Here is an 18,228-nt window from a genome sequence, read left to right as displayed (position 1 = left end):
TTATGGTGATGCTGGTTCCTTGTGGGTCTTTGCTACAAGAGTGAAAATTCCTTGAACTCGCAGATATATCAAATTCACCTCCGCAACCCCAGCACACCCTTAAGCCCCAAAGGCATGGACCTCGGACCCAGACTCCATGACAGAGGGAGTTTTCCAGCCTACCCCAGCTCCTGGCTCACAGTATGAACTCAAGCAGGGTTTGCTGCTGCTGACAGAATCTGAACAAGGAGGTTGTGCAGCACCAGGAGATTCTAATCCCGGAGCCATGGAGCTTTCGACAGGCACTGCCGGGAGGTGCCAAGCATGTCAGGCTGACACATGAGTGGGCACTGAAGGCACAAAAAGTCCTCACCTGTGTACAGGCCTCCAGGGCTACAAGGTACTTTCAAAATGACCTCATTTGAGTGAATTTCGTAACTCTCTTCAGTGTTATTTCCACGGGGCTTATCTCTTCTCCTTCTGCCAAGAAAACTGCTCTCAAAGCTGGCTGATCCAGACCTCAGGATTCTAAGACACGGATATGGCACAGGGGGAAGGAGGAAATCAAGCTAAGAAATCTACGACTGAACATATATTCAGTTTACAGGATTTAGGAGAAAAAATAAGAGTGACTACAGCCATGAAGTACCCTCTACACAATGAGTAGCTCAAGAAGGAATTACCCTACTTTCACAAAGTGGGCTGAGCTTCAGTGGTCCTGGACTTTCTTCAGGGCTTTAGAAAGGAACACACGAAATGCTGGAATGTGGGATTTCGATATCTCCAGTTTACTTAATTTGCTTGTTTACAAACACGATCTGTGTGCATACAACAATGGCAAGAGCCATTCTCTAAACACAATCTGGTCCTCAGACGACGACAGATGCACGTGGAAAATGAGGCGTCAGTGAACGAATCTCTCAACCAAGCACCGCAGTATTCTGTGATCACAGACGCCCTCCAAAGCCTCTTGTTCAGCACCTGGGACAACAGACACTTTTCAAAAGACAAAACAAGGCTATTTCCACAGAAGACCCAGACCCCAAATGGCACTCAAAAGAAGACGGATGAGCCAAAAAGTTCTAAAGGCTTAGTCGAGAAAAAGGAGGCGGGGGATGATCCCCTGCTAAGCACACGTGCTGGGTATTTTACATGCATCATTTCCCTTCACCCTGACAGTGTCTCCATTTTATAGATGAGGAAAACGAAGCTTGCCCAGCTTGCCACAGCTCTCAGTCGCGGGGCCAACACTGGAGCCCACAGCTCACGTTTGTCTAAGCCCAAACTCTTTCCGCTCCGCCACGCTGTCTCACACGGGGATAAAGGGCGTGCTCTCAAGAAAAAGGCGAGGGTGCTAAGACTGAACAGGAAGTGGTGGCAGACTAGTCAATACACATGGCTCACTGACACTCCTCAGATTTCAGTTAATGCTGAGCCTGCCTCAGACCTGCACGACAGACATGTCTGGAGATTGAGGTGCGACAAATGAACTTGTGAAGCCACCCTGTGCCTGTTGCCTTCTGGTGCTGAACATGAGACTTAGGAGAGATTTCAATCCCTTCAATAGACCCCGCCACCTACCCCACCCCCACCTCCACCCCCAGTTTATGGATGTAACCTCCAGAGGACACAAATGTTCTCATGGGGCACACCTCACCAATGCTCCCAAAGCACCATGGTGACACCTCTGGAACCTCACTGCAGGTGTTTCTGCCACCTTTGGGTACAACATATCACACCTCACATTTTGAATGATACAAGGTAACCTACAGCCCGACAGGATACGAACGACGTATTTTAAATACATCTTTATATGAAATACAGTTTACCCTGAAGATTTTCCAGACCCCAAGCTCGTAACAACCTAAGCTTGCGTTAAGCCAGTCAAGTGTAGTGCTTATCAGTTAATGCTATTATCAGGCTTGAGTGGGGAGAGGGGCATCAAACAAGCTTCCAGGATGATTATCCAAAATGGAAAGGGCTGGTTTGAAAGGCTTAAGGAGACAGGTGGGAGGGGGAGGGGGATATCCTAACACAGAGCATGTCACTATGCCCTTGTAGAGGGCGGGGTTGGGAGACAATAGGATTTCTAACCCTTCCCAGCATTCTCACAGTGAAGGCCACAGAAGGACAAGGATGGGAATTGAGAAGTGCGGTGCCGGCCCAGTGGCGCAAGCAGTTAAGTATGTGCGCTCCGATGCAGCGGCCCAGGGTTCACACATTCGGATCCCGGGCGTGCACTGATACACCGCTTGTCAGGCCATGTTGTGGCAGCGTCCCATATAAAGTGGAGGAAGATGGGCACGGATGTTAGCCTAGGGCCAGTCTTCCTCAGCAAAAAAAGAGGAAGATTAGCAGATGTTAGCACAGGGCTGGTCTTCCTCACAAAAAAAAAAAAAGAAAGAAAGAAATTGAGAAGTGCTGCGAAAGGGAAAGAAAAGGTTGATTTCAAGGTCAGCTGAACAGGCCCAGGTCTGGTTTCACTTTGCTGGTGGTGTGAGTGAGGCCAAAGTCACGCCACCACTTAATAAGCACACTTTCGCAAACAGGTTGGCTTCTTGCCGTCAGAGGCAATGGAAGATACTTTCCTTCACTTCTGACTTACCACAATCTGTGCAAAAGGTAAAAATGCCCCGGGCCACAGCAGACCGAGCAACATACTTATCATACAGCTCTGAAGCACTGTTCAGTCTATATCACCGACATGTGGCTGGGAAAGTTTCAGTGCAAACATGTGTTTTGCAAAATTACTCTGACGCAGCTTAAAATTCATCAAGTTATTATTATTAAAATGTCTGCTTTCCAGTTTTATTCTTAACAGAGAATACAGCCCCATGAGGTGGAATTTAATACTATAAGCCAAGAGTTTGGTTTATAAAAAGTGAGTTAGTGTTCTAAAAAAAACTCAAAGCATTCTACACACATGCCAAAGTGCAGCACTGGAGTTGTGAGTTATTTTCAGTTTTGTCGACAAAGAACAAATGCCATAGTTGTTATTAAAAACTATAAAGCATTCACTCAGAATAGAAGAAAAAAAGGTAACCTTATCGCTCCAAAAACCAACATATAATAGACAACACGGACAGAAAATTATCAATTATGTTCCTTACATAAAAGTCATCCAATACTTAGTCACAGAGGCACTCCAGTTTAACTGTTTTGGGACCTAATCACAAGCCGGTCACAATATTTAACATTTCATGGATGAAACAAATACTACCACCAGCGAGTATCTTTCAGGTGGTTGGTTGTTTTATAAAGAACCCTGCTGGAAATAAGTGCTTACACAAAATTGACCAGAGAGAAATATTGTTCAATAACAGCATGAACGGCCGTTAAAATAGAAGACAACTAGGAATCAGGGAGAACGATGGCAGCAGGAGTCCTGAGGCCCTGGCCTCCCCTTTGGCCACACAATTGAGGCCTTCCTGATTCTGTCCTCTCGCTGAGCCTTGGCTCTGCCCTCTAGGGACAAAAGGGACGGTCCAGATTAAGGTCAAGTCTTGTCAGGGATGCTCAGTGCCTGACTGGAAATGGTGGTGCTTGTGACACAGGGTGACGCTGCTGGGACGTCTGGGGACTGAACTCCCTCCCCAGACTCCAACACCACTCACCAAAGCTGCCCGGTAAGTCTCCTCTCTGAAGTAGGATTGATAATTTAGTCAAATAATTAAGAAAAATAAATGAAAAATAGATTAGTCATTGTCCTGCTGTCGCTCCTTTTGTTTCTCTTTTATTCCTTGTAACTATCTTGCTTCAGATTCAAACTAGAGCTCTGGGGAGGAAGTCCTGGGGAAAAGGATTTCAGATACCAAAACCCATATGTCCCATACCAGCCCAGCAAACCAAACAAGGTGCCAAACACTTTCTGGGACAAGTTGTGGAAATAAACGGCTGTGCACAGAAACATCCACACCCAAATGAAAGTCAGGAAGCCCAGGGCGACCGCCAGGCTGGTGATGGCGGTGTGGAGGCAGTGGCTTCGGTCCGTCCTCACTTCATGCAGCACGGCCATCTCCTCCACAATCATGAGGGCACAGAAGGTCAGCAGGAAGGAGTGGCCGGAGATGTCAAAGCCGTGCCAAAAGCCCCCTTCCCCGTGGCACTGCTGCTTACTCTGGTGCTCGCTCCTGAGCCCCTCCAGGGCCGGCGACTGGAAGCAGCTGCCCGTGTAGTGCTCAATGTTGGAGAAGAGGGCTGTGCACACATACCAGATGGCCGTGCCCACGAGCAGGGTGCTCAGCCGCCGCAGGACCAGGCCAGCCTTGCCTGTCAGGTGGTAGTTGGTGAGGGCAATGAAAGGCAGGAGGAGGGAGAAGGTCCAGGCCCAGGCCATTTTGACAAAATACCTGGCAGAGGAGGAAAGTGGAAGTGAATAGAGGGGACATGGCGGAGAGGAAACAACGTCATGACCCAGTTCTAGACTCTCAACAGAGGGAAAAGGAGAAAAGTTGATAAAAGCTACAAATAACTTCACTTACTAAGTACTTTAAATGTATTAACTATTTAATCCTTAAAAAACTCTATGAGGTAGGTACTGTTATTATCCCCATTTTGCAGATAAGAAAACTGAGGCACAGAGAAGTATCAAGTCCAAAGTGGAGGACATAAGTGAAGGAGCAGGGATTCACATCCAGGGTCTGTGATCTTAAGCACTACGCTATCTGCTCAGGAAAGTAATAATACCTGAGCATCTACCAAATGCCAGGAGCTTTCACACACATTCACTTTCCCATAGAACACGCACAGTTAGGAAGGTATCATTTGCCCCATATAATAGAGAATCTGAGGCTCAGAAAAGTTCAATAACTTGCCCAGGGGCGCACTCACACAACCACAAGCACAGACTGAACCAAGGCTTGGCCAGCCCCGAAGCCCATGCCTTTTCTACCCTGTGGCTTTTTCCTCCATGGCAGAAATGATCTTGGAACAGAGCCTGACTTCAAGCCAGAAGACCCAGGTTCAAATCCTCATTCTGACTCGTTACCATACTTCCCGAGGCCTCAGTTTCCTCAGCTGTTATATATAGTCGAGGGGACCAAATGATTTTTAAAATCCCTTCCAGAGCCAATGATTCACTAGTTCCCTTCCACTAGTTAACACAGAGGCTTGAAACCAAACGCCAGAATCCCTGGCTACCAGCAAACAACAGGGACTTGTCTGCCAGGCTGCTTGGCTCTCAGCTCACCCAGGCCAGATAAAGCAGCAGCTGCCTTGTCTGCCCCGCCGTGCTCATCAAAGGTGGCTGACCTGGGGACCTGCTGCAGGAAACACGCATGCAACAGACTTGGGGCCACTACGACTCTCATCACCTATTCTCAGCGCAGCCTCCACGGGTGGGTGAGCATGGAAGGCAGGCCAAGGACACAATGATTCTTTCCTGGGTTCCAAAGGATTCTCGCACACATCTCAAGGCTCTGTCACTAACATCTTCCCTGGGACTGATAAGCAAAGATCTTGCCAGAGCCAAGACCCGTCAGGCATTTGACAGAGCTGCCCGGGACAGAAACCACGGTTTTAAGTAGACAACCAAAGCTGGGGGGACTTTTGGGAGATGCTGCTGACACCACAACTCTGCAGAAGAATCCAGGCTCACACCAAGGCAGAAGTTCTATCTTTCAGAGTCTCCCTTACTACTGCAACAGTGTTTTTATGCAATAAACTTAAAATTCAGGAGTTTAAAAAAAGAACAAGGAGCTAAGGAGATGTCTCAAAGAGCCCAGCTACGATTGCTTTCCTGGGCCACTGCCCTGAACTCCGAGTGACTGAGAAGGTCCAAGGAGATCCAGGGGAAAGGGCATGGACTGGGGGGTTCCACTCCTCCAGGACTACGTTGGAGAGGCGGCGCTGTCATAGGCTGGGACAAGGCTCTCAAAGGTGGGGGGGAGACGGCAGGTGTTTCACAGGTGGGGATGGGATTCTGTCACAAGCTGGGGGGATCGGGCTCAGGGTGGAGGCGCGGGGTCTGACACAGGCAGGCAGGAGGGAGGTGGCGTCGCCCCCAGGGCAGCGGCCAACTCCTGACTCCAAAGGGAGGTGGGGCGCAGCGACACAGGCTGGGCCGCTGCCCCCTCCCACCCGCACCCCTACAGACACACACACACCCCCGCTCGTCACCCCCCGCCCAGGCAAGCTCGGGCTGTCTTTTGGGTGTGCGAACACGAACTGCTAGTGACACTAGCTATCCCGGGGACCCTCAGTCGCGACACGCGTGCAGACGCTGCTGTCACGACTGGGAAGACGTCCCCTTCCAACGACTCGTCCACCGGGGCAGCTGGCCCCCGGCTCTGGACGAGGCGACGGCGGGCCGGCTACGGCGGGCACGGGAGAGGAGGCGGGGCGCACTCACACGTTGAGGACATTGCGCTTGTTGCTGAGGTAGCTCTCGGGCAGCGGGGAGAGCTCCTTGAGGAGGGAGCCCGCCAGCATGGAGGCCGCCAGCGCCCAGGGCAGGTAGCGCCGCACGGCCGCCCGCACCAGCGTCCCCCTGAGGAACCACGCGCAGCGCTCCAGATGCTCCATGCCCTTCGCAGGGACCTCCTCGGCCACCGTCCTGCCCTTCCCTCGGTCCGTCGCCTCCGCCTCCGTTCGGGCGCATGCGCGCCGTCCGCAGGCCCCACCCACGAGAAGCGCTCGCGCTGCGGAGCCCGCGTGCTCCCCCTCCTGGCCACTGGCTGTCTCTGCAGCGCCCTCGTCTCCGAGCTCTGAGCTCCCCTCCACTCCCTTCTCGAAGTCCCGCCGCCGCCGGCCGACGCTCTTCGCATACCGCAGGTTCAATCTCAGCCTCTCGTCGGGCAGGAAGCGCTTGTGGGAGTATTTGCTTGAGGCGGGGAAGAATAAATGTAGCACTGTAGGAATTGGAGCAGTGATCACAGCATCATTTAGTCAGAGACACCTCCTCCATCTGAGCCTTAGTCTTCTTATCTGTAAAATGGGAAGACAAGACAAGATCAACCTTTCCCGAGAGTTACTTTATGAACTTAAGGTTCTTTACGGTGGTCCAGCTATAGGGACATGAGAAAATAAATGCATAAAATAATTATTTAAATTTAAAATTATTAGACTTATTTTCACTTTAAAAACAACTATTTGTATTGAGTGAAAATGCTGGACGCTGGGGGTTAATGGAGATCAGATGAGGGTGTTGATGACTCAGTCGCTCAGTTTATCACAGAGGTAAACCCTCTCATCCCCTGTCATGGCTGGGTGTCTAATTCAGTGTTTCCCAACCTTTTTTTTTTTTTGGCTACTGTGTTAGTTTCCTAGGGCTCGCTATAACAAATGACCACAAACTTGGTGGTGTAAAACAACAGAAATGTATTCTCTGACAGTTCTGGAGGCCAGAAGTCTGAAATCAAGCTGTCGACAGGATTGCTTCCTTCCGGAGGCTCCGAGGGAGAATCCCTTCCATGGCTCGCTCCTAGCTTGTGGTGACTGCCAGCAGTCCTTGGCATTCCTTGCCTTGTGGCTGCATAACTCCCATCTCTGCCTCTGTGTTCATGTGGCCTTCTTCCCTCTGGGTATCTTCTCTCCTTTGGTCTCTTATAAAGACACTAGTCACTGGATTTAGGGTCCACTCTAAATCCAGGATAATCTCATTTTGAGATCCTTAATTTTATCTGCAAAGACCCTATTTTCAAATAATGTGACACTCTCAGGTACCAGGGGTTATGACTTCAACATATCTTTTTGGGGGTCACCATTCAACCCATTATAGCCACCTTAACTGCTTTTGCTGTGTCTGTATACCACCAATACTATTATTTACTTAACATGTTTCTTTAAACAATACACATTTAAAACTTGATATGTACTGAATAGCCTCTCAAGCAAAAATATCCACGGAATCATGGATTTTCTGTGCTAGTTAGGTTCCTTCTATTACAAATAAAACATTTCTATTGACATATTCATCATCTCTACCTGCCTAAAACAATCGCACATCCCTAAACCAATGAGAGCTACCACACTTTGGGAAACACTGGCCTGATTTATGCCTATAATAGACTAATGTTTAAAATCTCTTATGTAGAGAATCAATGAACTAATGAGAATAAAAATGTTAATTCCTTAAAACCATCTCAAGATGATCTTCATATCTGTAAGCTGCATTTATCTGATCAGAGTTCTTTTGTAGCAAGATCTCTCCAGGCCTTCAAAAAGCTAGGTTTAAAAAAGAAAATACAGTGATGATTATACCAATCTGGCTTTTCATGATTAGGAATAAAAACTACACAGCCAGAAAGATGTTATTTGTGAAGGCAGCTTGTAAATAGTATCTGAAACCATCTCCATCTCCTGAAGAGTGTTAGGTGCTGAATTATTGTTACTTTCCATAGCAAACTGCATAATGGTTAAAAACAGGGAGGCACATTGGATGTTATTAGCTAAGTGGTTCTCCCAAGGAAAATCCAGATGCTGATCCCCCACCGCAAGAAAAGGGGAAAGGGTGCTGGATGGCAGACATCACCCAGAGGAACTATCAAAAATGTACCTCCTGAGGGGCTGGCCAGGTGGCGCAAGTGGTTAAGTGCGTGTGCTCCACTTTGGTGGCCTGGGGTTCACAGGTTCTGATCCCGGGCGTGCACCGACATACTGCTTGTCAAGCCATGCTGTGGCAGCATCCCATATAAAGTAGAGGAAGATGGGCATGGATGTTAGCTCAGGGCCAATCTTCCTCACCAAAAAAAAAAAAAAAGTACCTCCTGAAAGTTTCAGGATCTGTATTTCTGTAGAAAGGAAATGGGTTTGTTCCATTTGAGACTGTACAGCTTCATCCCTGGAGATTTTTGAAGCTTGGGTTAAACCCAGAGCTGAAAAATTGTAAGTCTCTAGAGAAGTTTTCGTCTTTTTTTTTTTTTTTAACCCATATTAGGAAATACATATTTATGTTGTGAGCCCAACAGTGTGTAGGAGTCGACTCATACAAGCCTGTGAGAGCAGATTGTTAAATTTTCGGACTTTCTCAAGCTGATTGTTAAATATAGCCATTATTAAAAATTACACTACGAGCCAGCCCTGATGGCCTAATGGTTAAAGTTCAGCGTGCTCCACTTCAGTGGCCTGGGTTCATTTCCTGGTTGCAGAACTACACCACCCATCTGTCGGTTGCCATGCTGTGGCAGCGGCTCGCATAGAAGAACTAGAAGAACTTACAACTAGGATATACAACTGTGCACTGGGGCTTTGGGGAGGAAAAAAAAAAGAGGAAGATCAGCAACAGATCTTAGCTCAGGGCGAATCTTTCCCTGCCAAAAAAAATTACACTATATAAACTAACAACTAAAGTCCAAATAATTACCCCCAAATCATCATTTCCTAATTATTATGCTATATTTTATTGTTATCTATGCTCTTGGGGTTACTTACATCTATCATATCTGTAGAGTATGCTACTGTGCAACTCTTCCCAACTCATGTTCAGTGACATCGCATTGGTAGCTGTAAATCAGCCATGGTGGCAGTATTTACACTAAGAAAATAGTCAAGTGCTACCAATCAGGGCTTTATTTGGTTTGTTGATTGTCCAGATTGGGATGCAACTCCATTTGTCAAAACATGGTTGAATTCAAACTATAGGTAGACTTTGAATAGAAGCGTCCAGCAAAAATCAATGAAGGCATTCTGTGAGAATCATTTAGTTACATGGAATTTACAATAAAGAGTAATTGCATATATTATTATTTGTAAATTATGTGCTACATATTTTTTATATTAAGAAAAATTTATAACAAACTTAGGTACATATATACTTATACATTTTCCCATAGAGAGCTAGTTGTTAAACGTTTATCAACAAATCACTGTTGTGATCCAGTACATACGTAAAAATACATATGTGGCATATGAGTGAATTTATTGTTGTTAGTGCCTTGGAGTTGATTCTGACTCCTAGTGACCCTGTTGTACAGCAGAGCAGAACCCTGCCCAGTCTTTCTACGCCATCCTCTCACCTTCCAGCACTGTATCAGACAATGCTCTGCTGCTATTCACAGGGTTTTCATGGCCAGTTTTTTCAGAAGTTGGTGGCCAGGTCCTTCTTCCTAGTCTGTCCTAGTCTGGAAGCTCCGCTGAAACCTGTCCACCACAGGTGCCCCTGCTGGTATCTGAAATACACTGGCATGGCTTTCAGCATCACAGCAACATGCAGCCACCACAGTGTGACAGCCGACAGACAAGGGGTGTAGTTCCCCGACCCGGAAACAAACCCAGGCTGTGGCAGTGAGAGTGCAAAATCTTACCCACTAGACCACGAGGGGTAAATGAAAATGTACAATGCTAATAGATATACAGATAAAGCTAATATAGCTTTATGACAGTTCATGACAGAATTTGCCTCTACTGTGTGTGAGGCACTCTGATAATTTCTGTTCTATTATAAATTCAACTAAAAATGCTGGTGACGACTCACTGAATTCATTTTACAACTCACTAATGGGTGGGGATCTGTAGTTTGAAGATTTTAAGGTATTGGAGGACGAGGCCCTGCCCCTCCCCACCAGAGGGTGATAGAAGACCACAGTATCAGGGTTCCGCCTGCCTGAGACTTCACTGGCACCACCTAATTGTTGGCTTTCATTCCTTCATTTATCTGTTTAACACGTGTCAGAAGTATATGGTCTCTGGCTTCAAGGAACTTAAAATCTAGTGAAGGTGATAATCATTGATTTATTCAGCCAACCAACATTTATTAACTCTTTACTATGCACCAAGCTTTGGGCTAGATGTTAGGCCCTCCATTGTTTTGGATAAGTGAGTTTCCTTAATACCTACAGATTTATCCCCCTTTAAAAACACAATTTCCGAGTTTGAGGCAGAATGTTCAATGTGAGGTTGGACCATCTTGTCAAACCAGAAAGCAAGGAAGCCATAAGCTATCAAAGACTGCTAAGGTCATTTCAGGAGGAGACAGGAGCCAGTAGAAAGGCTCCCATAGGCCAAAGATAGGATAATTTGAGCATAAACAAGAATAATAATTGCAATGGACAGAAACACACATATGTTTAAATCCGTGGGTCCGTAATGGTACTTAGAAAGTAATGGCCACCTTTGGAGGAATCAACTCATTATTTTGAAAACTAGTAAATAAAGGGAAAGAATCAAGCATTTTTCCTGCCTCTCCTATGTGAGCTGAACCACTAATAACCAAAGAGTAGATGAGTTTCTTGATAAAGAAATATCTCAACAATAAATGAAGAAGGGCTGACAGAATTAGAATATCACCATATGTAAAATGGAAGTAAAAATGTTGGTTTGAAATATTGCTTAGTCATATTCATTAAAGAAAAGAATCAGTTTGCAGATATTCATAAAAAAGAAAAGTTTAATAAAGCAAATACTCAGTAGCACATCTAAATAAATCTCCAAAAATCCATCTGATAAGGTTTAAATTTTTAAAATCAGGTTATCATAATTTTGACCTTTGCTCAGAATTTTATATTTTAGATTTCTTAGAGTCAGATTTTACAGAAGCACATCATGTTTACTACAGAAATGGAGAACTATAACCACAAATGTGTCTGTTACAAAAACTAACCATTTCTTATTGAATGCTAAATGTATTTTCATAAGCAGGCCCCATATACATGTCTTTTTTGTTGCGAGAGTTTGGAATTTATAGAATTTATCTTGAAGTCTGAGTTTCTCTTGGACAAATAAGTTAGAGTTTTTTGAAAAATGTAAAATCACTCAATTTGTAGAATGGTTGCACAGAAATCATCTGAGGTTACAATTGTGCTTTGGCAGTTGGACATGAATCTAGATAAACTCAAGATTAAATAAAAGGAAATGTAAGTTTATGCTGCCTTCTCATAAAGAATTTTTCTTCTTTATAACCACATTACATTATAAGGCCACTGATTCATAAGGAGATTAAATTCTGCTGGGGTAGGATACAAAAAAATGTGACTATTTCCATTGGAAAAGAGATATTTATTTTGACAATGATCTTGGTCTGTTTTAAAGTGAATTGGCCTGCATCACTTGATTAACCGGCAAAAAGTAGGGGGTCTTTATGGATTAGGGCTATCATCAAAGATTCTATTTTAAATATACTTTATAATTTATTTATTCATTTGTTTATTTTCTGTCTCCTCTACTTGGGTGTCAGCCCTAGAAGGGAGAGAATGTTGCCTGATTTGCTCACTAATACATCCTAAGTGTCTAGAACGGTGTCTGGCATCTACTGGGCAGTCAAAAAAATTTGTTTTTGTTGTTAAATAAATTAAAGAATCATTATTAATATGCTGATGTAAAGGAAATTATTTTTAAATTTAAATTGCTTCTTTATAAACAGAAAAGAAACAACAGAAAATAATAATTGTAAAATTATTCATTTTTTAAATTTTAAGGGGTTCCCAAGATTATAAATCGCTGTGAAAGGGGTTTTCTGGCCCGTAAAGTCTGAAGGATGCAGTGGTAGAATGATAATGGTTTAAGCAGAGGATGCTGGGAGCCATGAGGAGAGGACCTCACAGGGCCAGGGACGTGTCAAGGAAGAGTTCTTGGAAGAGGTGACTTCAGTCTAAGCCGAGGTCTGAAGGATGGGCCAGGGGTTGGCCAAGGAACAGTGGGAAGCGGTCATTCCAGGAACAGCAACCAGCAGGTACCCTTTTGTTGGCTGGTGTGCGTGAAATAATTCACCCCCGGTTTTGGGGGGGGGGGGGCGTGTAGGCAGCCCAGTAATGCTCCCAGCGGGCAGCCCTCTTTGTCCACAGCTCCCGGCCAGAGAGCAGAAGTATTCATCCCCAGCACCAATGCCTTCCTTCTGAGCTCTCCTCTGCAACGCCTCCCCCATTCTTAACCTCCCGCCACCTCTCCTTCTGGCCGGAGGGGATGGCTAGCCACTCCCTGGGGTGAGGCAGCTGAGCAAAGCCGGTGTCTACCAGAGGCCAGGCTTCCCGACTGCCTAACTGGGAGGGGGTTGTATCCACCGGCTGTGCCTCCCAGCACACACAACCCCAGGCTGCCCATCATCTGGGTGCATCTGGGGACAGGGTCTGGTGTGGCAGGGCAGGAATCTGGCTTCACTCATCTGCAGGCCACAGGGCGAGTGGCAGGAGGGGCTGCCTGGGACCCTACACCACCCCCAGCAGCCTTGAGGACCCTCCTACCACCTCCTCTAGCCACTGCCTCCGGCAGACCCCAGACCCTCCTATCTCAGGCAGTCACAGAGCCGAGGCCTGGGAGGAGGGAGATCTGTTGCCTGAAAGAGCATTGGTAAAATTAAAAGGAAAAGCAAAGAACTGAGCATCCCAGCATCAGAGCGTCAGTACAGCAGTTTCCTACAGGGTGGAGGAGGGCATTGGGGTCAGAAGGTTTTGGGGGTGTAGGCAATGTACTGGGGGTAGTCACATTGATGTTCGCTTTGAAAATATTCATTAAACTATATATTTATATTTTACAAATCTTGTACATTTGTTAGATTTCACAGTTTATGAAATGGTATATATATAAAGGAACACCAAACTGGGAATAAAATGCCCAGGTTCTAAGAAAACCACTGTTTCATTGAGCCTTAACTAAGTGCCAGGCACTGTGCTAAGTGCTTTACTGTATGTCACTCTTTTTCTTCTCACAACAACCCCACAGGCAGGTACTGTTATTCCTCCATTCTACAAATGGAATCATTGAAGCACAGAGAGGCTAAGAAACTTAGCCGAGACCACACAGCTAGCAATCTAGCAAAGCTGGGATTCATACTAGGCTCAGTATGGCCCACCCAGCAAAGGGCTTCACCAGGAGCCCACACTGCCTCCTAGGTCTGGGGAGTGCCATTCTGACCTCACCTGCCTGCCCAAAAGAATGACTCACAGGGTCACAGCACTCTGCAAAGTTTTCCAGGCCACAGCTGATAGGGTTTAGCGGCCAGGTAGGATGTTGGTTCAGAACAGACAGACAAGGGTTCAAGTCTAGACTTGGGATTTATTACCTGTGTGACCTAGGGCGTCACTTCTCTCTCTCATTTCCCCGCCTGAAAAATGAGAACAGTAGAGTGCCCCGATAAGCAAGTGAAACCTTATTTTGCTGGGTGTGAGGCATACAGTAGGCGCACAATAAACGGTCACCTCTAAAATAAAGATGCTCATCTTTGGCTGCTCATCGTAGCTTGTGAGATAGGCCAGGCAAAGTGTCACCGTCCCCATTTAACAGATGGGGAATCTGGCTCAGTCGATGAGCGAGGAGGCCCGGAGGGTCCCACGGGTCCCCTCCCGCCCCGCCCTGTTGAATTCTTAGGGTCGCGCGCCGGGGTGTGGCCGCGGGGCGGGCTCCGCGCCCGGCGCAGGAATGTGGGGGCGCCTCGGCGGTGGCGGGGCGGGGGCCGCTGACGCCGGGGCTTTTCCGCTCGGGCTGCGCGGGCCGGCGACGCAGCAAATTCCGCGGCCACCCCTGGCCGTGCAGCTGTCCGAGCTGGACGAGACGAGGATGCCCCAGTCCGCCGCCGCCGGCCCCCGAGGGCATGGCCTTGACCCCCCGCGGCCTCGCGCCCCGGGACTGCTGGGCCAGGGTGCGGGAGCACCGGGCGCCCCACCATCTAGTGACCCTTCCCCACTGTTTGAGGGGGGCTCGTCCTCTCTGACACTCGGGAGGATGAGGGGCTCCCTGGCTCAGCCCTGCGAACACCCTGCTCAGAATCCTTCCTGGGCAGAGGAAGACAGGGAGGGACCCCTCAGGGGCACCCCCCTGGTTTCAGGGCTCTGAGGGTCCCTAGGAAATCAGCTCCTAGAAGGTTGGGCTGGGATGACGTGCCCCCTTCCCCTGGAGGGCTAAGCCCTGGTCTGCTCTCCCAGCCTCTCTCCCAACCCCCAGCCTCCACTCCCAGTAGGGCACCAGGATGGGGCACTGGGCAGAGCTCAAAGCAGAATCTCAGGTCCTCACCAGCCCTGCAGCTGGGTGACATTCAGGGCCTCCAGCCTGAGAAATGGCCTCTGCTCACCTCTGACCCCAACTCTCAACTGGCTCTTACACTCTCTGTACCCTCTGCCTCTTCCCTAGCCTGCCCTGTCTCAGTTCTTCAAATGAACCAAACTGCCTCCAGCCTCAGAGCCTTTGCCCGTGCTGTTTCCTCTCCTTGCACTGCTGTGCCCTCCTCGCCCCCTCACCCCTATGTTCCAGCTTCACCCTCCTCTCATTTTTCTGTTTTCTGCTTAGCCATAATATTACTGACATCATGACTAACGGAGTGTCTTGAAAATTCTCGGGCCGTGGCTCTTCTATGTGAAGTTTAGACTCGGCTTGCCAACTTCCTCCAGAAACCTTGTTGGAATTTTTATTGGGATCATATCGAATCTATAAATTAATCTGGTGAGAACTGACAACACACACAAGCTTACTTTACAACACATGCCAGTTTAACTAATAACGACCTGGTATGAGTCACTGAGGACACGGGGACGAGTCACACGGCTCCTTCCCACAGAGAGCTTGTTCGCTCTTGGTCTTCCTTCTTATTTTATTTCATGTTGTGAGAGAAGATCTTATTGGGCCCATTTTACAGGGGCTCAAAGAAATACCTGACTTGCCCCAGGTCCTATAGTGAGGAAGTGATGGGGCCAAGACCCCCACCCACATCTGTCTGACTCACGAATCTGCCCATCGAGTCAATTTGGTCTATGGGTTTGGTGTGTGTGTGTCTCTGCTTGTGTGTTTGCATGTGGGGTGTGTTTCCATGCACCCAGAGTGGAAAAGCATCTGTATCTGAGGATGGATGTGCTGTGGGGTTGAGTGGGGGTGCAGGTGTGTCTGCTCTGTTGCACGCTAGTTTCTATTTGTGTTGCTGTAGGGGTCTTGGGCTATGTGTGCACAGTGTTGGGGGTTTAGTGGGGGTACCGGGGAGGGTATTTATGTGTGTTGGGTAGCAAGTATGTGTTGGGGAGACAAGAGGGGATATTTCTGTTGGTGTGTGTGTTTTTTCTTATGTAGGATTTTAATTTTATACTTGTTGAAAGAACTCTTAAACAAAGATTTTTTTAAACCCTGTATAACTCTAATTTTTTTTTGTTAAGGTATAACTTAATTTTAAGTGCCAAAATCTTAAGTGTACAACTATGTGAATTTTTATATGTATCCACCCATGTAATCATCACCCAGATCAAAATATAAAACAGATACCACACTCTCAGTAGGGGTTCCCTCATGCCTTCTCAATCAGTACCCCCCAAAGGAGCCCCTGCGCTGGCTCCCATCACCCTAGTTAGTTTTGCCCGCTCTTGAGCAACTCATCAGTGGGATCACACAGTGTTTCTGTTTGGGGAGGTTAACAGCTAACGTTGAACAAACTTTGCTTTGTGGGCTAACAGTTTCCATGTCTCACTGAATTTCTCGTAATAGCCAAATAGGGTAGCATCTATTTATTGTTCCCATTTTATAGACGAGGAAACTGAGGCTCAGAGAGGGCTTATGACTTGCTGCAGGTCATTCAGAGCTATCTGACTCCACAGCTCTGGTCCTTGCCCACTGCTAGACCATCCTGCCTCCCTCTGGGTGACTCTGCTCCCTGGGCAGAGAGAGCAGAAGGCAGATGTGGGAGCCCAGAGGTGCTTCTGGATGTGCTTTATTTTCTGAGTAGCCGGTTTCTCTGAATCTGTCATGAGACCTCTCCAACTCTCTTTACTGGGTCAGGAACTACCACTGGCAGCCCGAGCAGCCCAAACACCGCTGTGCTGTGGAGACGCACCAAGCCACAGGGGTCGAGTCCTGGCTCTCAGACTTATTTGCTGTGCGACTGTGGGCAAGTTGTCTTCCTGTTTGAACTTTTGTGTCCTCAACTGCTGAAAGACGGTTAAAACCCTCCCATGTGGTTACGGCGGTAACAGATGGATGGTCTCACTGTATAAATCACAACCACTGTTATTTTTTTATATATATATACACTTTAATATATCTTTTATATAGCATTTTTATATATAATATAAAATATATTTTTTGTGTATTTTTATATAACATTTTTATGACAAAATAAAGCACAGATACAGAAAGTCACATAAAATACATGTGCGACCTAATAAGGTGAACCACTTGTAACCACCAGTCAGATTAAGAAATAGAAGCCCCTCAAATGTCCCACCCCAGTCACAGCCTGACTTTTATAGGATTTCTTTATGTTTCTTTATAGTTTATAGCCCAAGTGCACATCCTTAAACAGTAGAGTTTAGTCTTGTCCATGTAAAAAAGTGTGTATCTTCTAGGTCTACTGATTCTCTCTCCATCCCTTTCATTTTCTTACAGTTTATCTTTTGGAAGACCCTGGAGCATTTGACCTGAAGAGTTTTGAAGAGTCTGGATCACCGCTGTTATTTTTCATACGTGCTCCCCTCCCCCCAGCTCCCTCCTTCCAGCTCCTTCCCTCTTCCTGCTTGCATTTGGAGAGACAAGGACTGGGTTGCACAGTGACATAAGACTAGGTTGCAGTCCTAAGTCTGCCAGTTGCTGTGTGACCTTGGACAAGTCACTTAACCTCTCTGAACCTCTTTCCCCAACTGGCAAATGAGGGGGTGACCTAGAAGATCTCTAAGGGCCTTTTAGCTTTCTCAGTCTCTTCTTTAAAGCATCAGGTTCCTGTCTCACAGTCTCTTCTAAACATTTTTTGTGTGTGTGTGAGGAAGATCAGCCCTGAGCTAACATCCGTGCTAATCCTCCTCTTTTTGCTGAGGAATACCGGCTCTGAGCTAACATCTATTGCCAATCCTCCTCCTTTTTTTTTCCCCAAAGCCCCAGTAGATAGTTGTATGTCATAGTTGCACATCCTTCTAGTTGCTGTATGTGGGAAGCGGCCTCAGCATGGCCGGAGAAGCTGTGCGTTGGTGCGCGCCCGGGATCCGAACCTGGGCCACCAGTAGTGGAGTGCGCGCACTTAACTGCTAAGCCACGGGGCCGGCCCTCACAGTCTCTTCTTAAACGCAACTTTACTGAGTGAAAGGAACACTGGGATAAGAATCAGAGAGACCTGGCACTGGAATCCAGTTTCCACTGGGACTAGCTGTGTGAACTTGGGCAAGTTACTTAACCTCTCTGAGTTTCTATTTCCTTGTCTGTAGAATGCAGATGCTGATGCCTGACCCATGAAACTGGAGCAAGTCTTAACTGAGACCTTGTCCGTAAAGCATTTGGTGTCTGACACTAAATGGACATGCTAAATAAATGTTGACAGTTATTATTATTATTATGAGCTATTATTATAGCTAACATTGTTGACTGCTTGCCCTGTGCCAGACATTGTGTTAAGGGTCTTAACATGTACTAACTCATTTA

At 46.9% G+C, this 18,228-nt stretch overlaps 1 protein-coding gene across 2 annotated transcripts; it reads right to left on the bottom strand.

The window, feature by feature from the left end:
- Positions 1 to 518: 518 nt before the first annotated feature.
- Positions 519 to 6,535, bottom strand: FITM2 (fat storage inducing transmembrane protein 2). Of its 2 annotated transcripts, XR_015555578.1 has the most exons (3): positions 6,329 to 6,535; positions 3,594 to 4,328; positions 519 to 960 (listed from the first exon to the last, which is right to left on the bottom strand). XR_015555578.1 is itself a non-coding variant. In XM_004430377.3 (2 exons), exons 1-2 carry the CDS (start codon positions 6,499 to 6,501, stop codon positions 3,713 to 3,715), a joined length of 789 nt encoding a protein of 262 aa, XP_004430434.1. In that variant the 5' UTR covers positions 6,502 to 6,535; the 3' UTR covers positions 1,578 to 3,712. The 2 variants fall into 2 exon arrangements, 1 of the variants encoding a protein (XP_004430434.1); XM_004430377.3 differs by lacking the exon at positions 519 to 960 and having other exon boundaries at positions 1,578 to 4,328.
- Between the last annotated feature and the right edge of the window lie 11,693 nt (positions 6,536 to 18,228).

This window comes from Ceratotherium simum, chromosome 21 (genome assembly GCF_057802395.1).
Source record: "Ceratotherium simum simum isolate JZ-2026a chromosome 21, ASM5780239v1, whole genome shotgun sequence".
In the NCBI taxonomy this organism is placed as follows: domain Eukaryota; kingdom Metazoa; phylum Chordata; class Mammalia; order Perissodactyla; family Rhinocerotidae; genus Ceratotherium; species Ceratotherium simum.
Note: the sequence above shows the minus strand (reverse complement) of the source record. Positions and strands in the feature narration are given on the sequence as shown.